The sequence below is a fragment of the Sciurus carolinensis genome, chromosome 17 (assembly GCF_902686445.1).
Source record: "Sciurus carolinensis chromosome 17, mSciCar1.2, whole genome shotgun sequence".
Taxonomy (NCBI): domain Eukaryota; kingdom Metazoa; phylum Chordata; class Mammalia; order Rodentia; family Sciuridae; genus Sciurus; species Sciurus carolinensis.
Window position 1 is genome coordinate 51,416,398 of NC_062229.1, and position 8,705 is coordinate 51,425,102.

Sequence of the window (8,705 nt, forward strand, 5' to 3'; positions counted from 1 at the left end):
TCGGTGGTTTAGCCCTGACTGCACATTAGAAACAAAAAACTCTTTTGCCCAGTCCTATCCTACAACAACTGAATCTGGATCTCTGGAGGTGGAGGTGGAGCCCAGGCATCAGTATTTTATCAAAGTTCCCCAGATAATTCTAACTTGTAACCAAGTTCCATGATTTATAATCTCCCCAAGGCAAAAATCAATTCATAAAAACTAACTATTAAATTAAAATTATTAAGTTAAAACTATTCCCAGTCCTACTGGAAAGCTTTGCCCAGACGCACTTTCTGCTGGCAAATGTGTAGTCATGTGGTCACCTCACACAGCAAGGGGGTCTGGGAAATACACTCTGGCCAGGGCCCAAGAAGAGGAGAACATGAGCCCAGACTAGCTACTGTGTGCTCTCTGGGCAGGGACAATTACCAGGTCTCTGTCCTGACAGAGGGTGGCTTCTACACTCTGAGACCACCAGCATCTCTTCAGTGGTGCCCTGCTTGGGTCCCGGGCTTGTCCATTCATGCTGCCTGGTTACTCATGTAGTTCTGGGTTCAAGTTCTATCAGTCATTTACTAGCATGTGATGACAGCTTGCCTTACTGAGCCTCAGTTTCCTCTTCTCTAGAATAAGGGTGTTAATCCTACTCACTTAGTAGCAATTCTGGGAGGATTTGGAGACAAGGTCCAACACAGTGCTCAGCATAGTGCCTAACAGCTAGTGACAGCTGTTTGGAATGGGAACTCATTGACCTGGTCAGGCACTGTGCTGGTACTGGTGCTGGACAGGGTGGGATATGTTCATAGGGGGAAGAGACTCACCTTTTAGGTTCATGGGAGGAGACGGGAAGGCAAGGATTCCTTTGGAGACCTGGATTGTTAACCTTATCAGAACCTCATGTAACATTTCTGTAAAATAGGGATAAGGGTAGAAGCTGCACCATATGATCAGGATTCAGTTACATAATGCATGTTACTGCAGGCGCTTATCAAGTGTCTGATTTTGCGATTTTCTTGTTTGGCTCCGGCAAAAACCTTCCAGTTGTCTCAAGTTTTCAGAAGGTGAAGAGCCCAGAGAGGTGAAGGACAAATCACACAGTGATAAGTAATTGAACAAGGCCTACCCAAGGGAACTTGGGCTGTACCATCAACTCCTTGGGGCTCAGATGAAGAATCAGTGGGTGAAGATAATAAGGTTAAGGCCAGGACAACTGCCTTGGGCACTGCCATCAGCCAACAGCAGCATGTAGGGCTCCTGAAATCCTGTCTAGTGCTCATGTGTCCACTGACAGCTTTCCTACTAATGGTCACCTGCCCTGCCTGGGAGGAGGCATCTGCCCTGGTTTTGAGCTCTAGTATGAGTACCTAGGGAGAAAATTTTTTCCTAGGATGTTGCAGTCACTAATGAGAGGAGGGAGAGTGAAGTTAGTTAATTGTATCACCATTGATATGTTCTGTGTTATATATCACAGGGTTCTTTTTTTGGGGGGGGGGGAGCACTGAATGTCTTTATTAAATAAATGAGTAATTGGCAGCACAAATCAGCAATAATTTTGGAAGGAGTGGGAACAAGGTGTAAGGGCAGAATGTAATTGTTCATTTCATGGTCTTAAGGTAGTTTTAGAACTGTGCCTGAGGCTCAATGATTAGTAGTATCATATACTGCAAATGAGGAAGGGACAAAACTAAATACTGAAGACCAAACCCCATACTTTTTAGAAGACTGAATCAGAACCTTACAAATTATCCTAATAGCAAGGTTTCTTCTTAAGGTTTAAAATCTGATTTTTTTAGAATTTTCAATCCGTAGTTAGAAGCAAAGTTGTAAGTGAGTAGGCTCAAGAACACCCTTTTGGACTAGGGAGGTTGACAAAAGGATCACAAGTTCAATGCCAGCACAGATCCCAACTCAAAATTAAAATGGGCTGGGGATATAGTTCAGTGGTAAAAGTTCCCTGGGTTGGATCCCCAGTACTAAAGAAAAGAAAGAAAATAATACTCTTTGGAAGGAAAGAGCTTCAACTATTTCTGAAGTGATTCAGTGCTTTCCCATATTTTCATTTTCCAAAATATATTATTTTCTCTTGTTTTATACCTTAACCCCCAATTTCTCTAGGGGAAAAAAAAGTATTATAAGGAGTAGGATTAAAAAAGATGATCATTTTAGCATTTTGGATCATTCTGTTGTGGTAAGTCATCTTAAATTAAAAATTAGAAGGTTTTCACTAACCCTGGAAAAAATACTTAACTTTATTGGTAACTACAGGAAACTACAAAGGTTTAAGCAATCTCTCTCTTTTTTGTGGTGCTAGGGATCAAACCCAAGTCCTTACACATGCCAAGTAAGCCCTCTGCCAGAGGGTTTGAGCAATCTTTGAAGCTGATTAAAAATGAGATCAAAACTGTCTATTTTGCACTACTTTATTCCCTGATGCCTCCATAAAGCCTATTTTATGGGGTTAATAATCCAGGGGTTGGGGGTGGAATTTCTGTGATCCAGTACTCCACTGCTTTAACCCTTTACTTTAGTTTGAGCACTTTTGAGAGAAATGGAGTAGGTAGGTAGGTAGGTAGGTGGGTAGATAAATAAATAAACAAACAAACAACTGGCAGATTCATCAGCACCACCAACACAATAGAGAGAAGAGAACAAGATTAATTTGGGAAAGGAATGAGAAGGAAGGGGCTTGAAAGAGAAGACAGTGAGGGCAAGGTGGTAGGAGAGGTAAGTCTTAGCCTAGAGCAAGTCCAACTGGAAGGAGTGGATGCTGGCAATGGGAGCTCTCCAGAAGTTGAAGGTGCTGTACTCTAGGAGGGTATCACCTTCTGGGTTTTTCTCTGGTTCTGCTCCTGTTGCTTGCCTGGTCATTTTGCCAATGCTGCTGTCCTTGATCTTGTAGGTGGGTGTATCTGACAGACCCATGCCTTCCAGTTCCGACAGATCCAGTTCTGGGATGGGCATCCTCCAGAAAAGAAAGGAGCTGTACTGGCTACTCACAGGGTCCCTCATAGTTTCCTGTTATCAATGAATTACTAGTGTGTTCCAAAGATGGAGGGATGGCCTCAGGGGATCGGGGGTCAAGGTGTCCACATACTCCAGTGCACCAGACAGGAGCAGCAGCCTTCGGGGGTTGCAGAGGAGGCCCCCTCCCACATGTCTCTAAGGTGCAGTGCCTCAGCAGTCCTTGGGGGAGCTGTGCGCTCGGCTTGGAACTCGATGGGTTTCACACAGGGCCTCATAAACCCTTAGACCATTTTTGCTGCTATAACAGAATACCTTACCCTAGGCTATTTATCTTTTATTTGTTTGTTTGTTTATTTATTTATTATTTTTTGCAGTGCTAGGGATTGAATCCAGGGCCTTGTGCATGCTAGGCAAGCACTCTAAACTGAGATACATCCCCAGCTTGTCAAAAGAAAATTGCTTTTCTTTGCAGAACTAGGGATGGAGTCCAGTGGCACTCCACCACTAGATACATCCCTAATCCCTTTTATTTTTAATTTTGAGACAGGGTCTCACTAAATTACTTGCGGGTCTAGGGTGCTGAGGATCGTCTCAATCCTCCTGCCTATCTCCTGAGTGACTGGGATTACAGATGTGCACCACTGTGCCTAGGGAAATTTAGTTTCTCACAGTTCTGGGGGCCAGAAAGTGCAAGACTCAGGCACCAGCAGGGTCAGTGTCTGACAAGGGGTGCTCTCTGCTTGCAGTATGGCTCCTTGTGTTGCATCCTCACATGGTAGAAGGCAGATCAAAAGGGCCTTGATAGTTTCCTCCAGCCCTTTTGTAAGGCACTGATGCCATCTAAAGGGACAGAGCCTTCATGGCCTCATCACCTTCTAAAAGTCATACCTCTTAATACTGCTGCATTGAAGATTATAAGTTCAACATGAATTTTGGAGGGGATGCAAATATTCCAACCACACTATCCCCTAAAGCCCTAAAGCATGTGTCAGGTGTCATCAGCCCTATTTTACACAGGAAAAATAAACAGGCCTGTGGTCACACAGCTTGGACACAGCAGGGTCAGGATTCTAACGTAGGTCAGTGGGGCTGGAGTGGTGGGAGGAGGCCTTGGAGGAAGGAAGTCCTTGGAAGGAGTCAGAGGGCATGGCGGGCCCACAGACTGTCCTCAGAGCCAGATCCTTGTGTGGTTACAGAAACTAACAAAGGAAAAGCAAAGGAGGAAGAATTGGGAAGCTCTGTTGTGGTTGAGTGTAGTCTACATCACCTCTTGCTCCTGACCACTTCAATGTCCGCTACCAAACTTTCAATTGATAGCATCTGCTTCCTCCGAGTTGCCATAGCCCATCTGTGCCACACAGCAGACCCGACATATCCTGGATAGATGCTTCTCCATGTCAGTGGTCCTCATGGTGTGTAAGTACCCCAGCTCCTTTGTGTGTCAGCTGGGATAACTGTGACATTCATGTTCTGTACTATTTCCCAGGTTTCCTCTGAGGGATCTGGCCCCCACTGCCCACAGTGACAAGCTGCCCTCCCCTTGTATCATCGGCCTTCCCTCATCCTCACTTTCCCACTCCTCCACTCATGCTCCTGAGATCCTCACCTCAAAATCTGCTGGAATAACCTAAAACAGTAGCTCTCATTCAGGGCTGTTTTAGGGGGATTGAATCCAGGGGTGTTTTTTGTTTATTTGTTTTTTACTTTTGAGAGAGGGTCTCAGTAAGTTGTCCAGGCTGTCCAGGAACTTGTGATCCTCCTGCGTCACCCTCCCAAGTAGTGGGTGTGCACCATGGCACTTGACAACCAGAAGTGGTTTTGTCCCCCAGGGACATTTAGCAAGATATGGAGACATTTTTGATTGTCACAATGAAGAAGAGTGAAGATGCTACTAAGTTATAGTGAATAGAGGCCAAGGATGGCGCTGAACATTTTACAATGCACAGGACAAAGAATTATCTATCCCCCAAGATTAAAAATTCCTTACCAAACCGGGCGTGGTACTGCACTTCTGTAAACCCAGCAACTTGCAAGGCTGAGGCAGGAGGATCATAGTTGGAGGCCAGCCTCAGCAATTTATCCAGGCACTAAGCAACTTAGACCTTGTCTCAGAATTAAAAATATAAAACAAAATTAAAAAGGGCTGTGGATGTGGCTCCATGGTTAAGCATCTCTGGGTTCAATACCAAGCACACAAAAAAAAAAAAAAAAAAAAAATCCATTACCTAAATTAAGAAACTTGAGGGTCTCTTTTCTAGTGATAACCCTCTAGCATCCTTTACCTGACAGGAATGGCCAGTAGAGCCTGGGTGTGGAAAAACAGTATGGGTGAGGAGCTAAACCCTGGATGGGGTCTCAAGTCTTTTGCCTGTCTCTACCTCTTCCTCTTCCACTTCCCGTTTATTCCATGTAGGTTGGCTGCTGTCTCTACCTCACAGTGAGATCAAGAACAAGGATGGGTGTGAAAGACTGGCTTGACCAATTAGAAAACCCCTTCCCCAGACCACAGTGACTGGATAGCATGTGCTGCAAAATAAGTCAATTAGAATTTTTTCGGGGACTTTTCTCCTAGAGATTATCCACTGGGGCCAGCAGGCTGGCAGGGTATAAACCTGGGAATCCAAAGGACATCTTGATTGTCATCTAGGGAACAATGTCTGCCCTGATTGATAAAAGCTGAGAGGGTGGAGTCCTGAGGACGACAGATGGGTTCAGTGACATTAGTCAGAACCTTTCCTTTTTCAGAATTGCTTTTCTGTCTTGACTAATAGGGTTGCTCTCCCCAACTGGGCTGGGAATTTCCTGGGCTTTTATCTCATCTTCAAGTACCACACCCACCCTCCTCCCCTTCAAGAGCCTGGAAGCCTGAACCAGACGGATGCAGGGTCACCCAACTGCTCATTTATGAATTTAAATTACTCACTGAATATCTGGCTCATGGAAAACACCTAATCTGGTCTTTGTTCATCACCCTGATGAGGGAACTGTGGCTGGGAAAGAATCATCTTCATCTTGGTGGAATCCCTGGGACGCGACAGTGGTTTGCTTAGGGTCCTTTGAGAGACCATGGAAGGCTCCTGAGGGATTCACACAATTCCTGAAGCCTATGAGCATGGTAGTGCATGCCTGTACTCCCAGAGATTCAGGAGGTGGAGGCAGGAGGATCGCAAGTTGGAGGTCAGCCTGGGCAATTTAGTGAGACCCTCTCTCAAAATAAAAAGGACTAGGGGTGTGGCTCAGTGATAGACGGCCTCTGGATTCCAATCCCAGCAGCACACATACACATAATAGTAATAATAATAATAATGATAACAACAACAGAACTCCTGAAGTCCACCCTTGCTTACCCTAATGTTTTTCATGTTTTTTTTCTTTCTTTCTTTCTTTCTTTTTTTTTTTTTAAGGCAGTTGTCTATGAATTTTGATCTGGGCTTGAATCCTGAATCTGAAGTGAACCCTTCCACTCCCTGAGTTCAGTTTCCTTATCTGCAATGAACCAGCCCCCAGGGTCGTTGTCACTGGGGTGAAAATTAAAGGAGGTGGCATAGGCAAAAAGCGCTTAATGTTTGGCATTTGGCAAACAGTCAATACATTTTGGGAATGATATTCTGAAAATATTTTCTGTTTGAAGAGTAAATAAAGAGGAGCCGCCTTGGGCCACCCCTCCCATTTTAAGCTAGCAGGGTGAGAAATCCTGTCTGTGACTGGCTGTCAGGAGGGTGTGGAGGCTGAATACTCCCAAAGGGACCTCCCTCTGGCTGGTCTTTTGGTGCTGAACAGCCCAGGGCCTGGTGTTTGCTAGCTCTCCCCTTCCCCCCACCCCCACCCTGTCACACCCAGCCCATCGCCCCTGTGAGTCAGACCCACTCCTTAAGCCACAGCAAACCCCACAAGTCACTTCCTGGCTGCCCGAAACACGGCCTAGCATCCGCATCCAGGAACCAGCCCCTTATCACTGTTAGCCTGATAAGAAGGGCAGGAGAGTCTGAGTCAGCCAGGAGTAGCTGTTTCAGGACTCTCCCTGGACCTGGGCCTGCTCCCAGCCCACCCTGGGGCTGAGCCCCTCCCCTGCCCTAGCTGCCCCAGGGCCACTGTCCTGCATTTCCACCACTCAGCCCTCCACTACCACCTCAGGAAGAAACCAGTTTCTAGGAGGCACAGCAGGTCAGGAAGTGGGCGCTCCCCAGAGGTTTATCAGGAAAGTTGGCAATTCTGGGCCCCAGGGAGTAGGCCAGGGAACAGGAACAGTGTGAGGAAGGAGGGGCAGGGAACAGGTGAAAGTGGGGTTGGTGCTCCACCTCCTGCTGGCATGCCCCACAGGGAGGGGTTCAGACTGCACACTCCTCACTGGTCCTCTACCTCCCAGCACCACTCTGATCTGACCATCCTCTGCCAAATAGCTAGTCACATCTGTGGCTCTTTTTTTTTGTTTTGTGGTTCTGGGGATCAAACCCAGGACCTTGTGCTTGCAAGGCAAGCACTCTACGAACTGAGCTATCTCCCCAGCCCACATCTGTGGCTCCTTTAAGCCACATCTGCTTATCCTACCCCTGCTCAGAATCCTGCAGTGGCTCCCCACTGCCTTTGGAGAAGTCAGGTGTTTTAGCCTGTTCAGTTTGCTATAACAAGGTTCCAGACTCAGTGGTTTTATAAGCAATAGAAATGTATATTCTCACAGTTCTGGAGGCTGGGGAGTCCCAGGTCAAGCTGCAGAAAGATTCTGAAATTCCTCATCAACAATGCCTCATGGTCCTTCTCATTGTGGTGGGGCCGGGATGGATCCTGAGTACCACAAAATACATACATACACACATATATACAATCTCCCTGTGTCCTCACATGGAAGGGGATAGCTAGGTCTACGGGGCCTCCTTTACAAGGGCAGTAATTCCATTTATCAGGGCTCTAAACTTATGGCCATATACCTCTCAAAGGCTCCACCTCCTAACATGGTTACTTTAGACATTAGGATTTCAACCCCTGGATTTTAGGGGAACATGAACATTCAGACTGTGGCACCAGGTTTTCTTTTGACACTCAAGTCCTCATTCCTTTCATGCTCCAGGGGGAGCTCCTCATAGTTCCTGAAAAGGATCCTGGCTAGATGAGTGCTGGGTGAGTGGGGAGAGGTTTGAGGGAGGGCTTCCTGGAGGAGCAGGCATTTCAGTTGTCCAGCAATTCTGACAAGAATGAAAAAGGCAGGAGAGGAAGGCAGTTTGCTCAGCTGCCACCTGAGCAAGGAGCCTGGCCTGTTCCCAGGGAGGGTTTCTAGGGAAAGTGCATTGACACTGTGCTGCCTGGGATAGGTTTCTCCCTGTGCACCTCCACTTTCTTCTCTGTGATATGGGCTAAGGCTCCCTGTCAGGGCTTTTGGGGGAGGAAAGAAAGCTGGCAAAGTGTAAATGCCTCAGGCCATTCGATCCATGATGGGGGTTTTCTCCAGGATAGTGTCTTGGCTGCTTCCCTGGTCTGGGTCAAAGGGCCAGGATTGGGGGGAAACAAGGCTAGGCCAACCCTGGATTTTCCGATTGTTCCTGGCTGCATGTTTGCTCTGTGGGGCTGGAAGGAGGAAATTCTCTGCACAAAGACAGGAAGGCAGAGGTGCTCCTCAGGCAAAGGCAAAGCTCACCATTTGCACAGCATGACCTGAGGGCTTTAGCAACTTTGGCATGGGAGTCACATCTCCAGCACCCTGGCATCCCTCACCTCCTCCAAGAGCATCAGGATGTCATCAATGGGGAAACTGAGGCCCGAGAGGG

The 8,705-nt window shown here is 46.9% G+C and overlaps 1 protein-coding gene across 1 annotated transcript; it reads right to left on the reverse strand.

The window, feature by feature from the left end:
* Positions 1–2,549: 2,549 nt before the first annotated feature.
* Positions 2,550–3,081, reverse strand: LOC124967811 (protein AF1q-like). Its single transcript, XM_047530157.1, has one exon. The coding sequence runs from the start codon at positions 2,989–2,991 to the stop codon at positions 2,719–2,721; it is 273 nt and encodes a 90-aa protein (XP_047386113.1). The 5' UTR covers positions 2,992–3,081; the 3' UTR covers positions 2,550–2,718.
* Positions 3,082–8,705: the final 5,624 nt, after the last annotated feature.

What these genes read in the sequence shown, in the direction of transcription:
- LOC124967811 (XM_047530157.1), bottom strand. Translation starts at nt 2,991, where the DNA reads ATGAGGGACCCTGTGAGTAGCCAGTACAGCTCCTTTCTTTTCTGGAGG.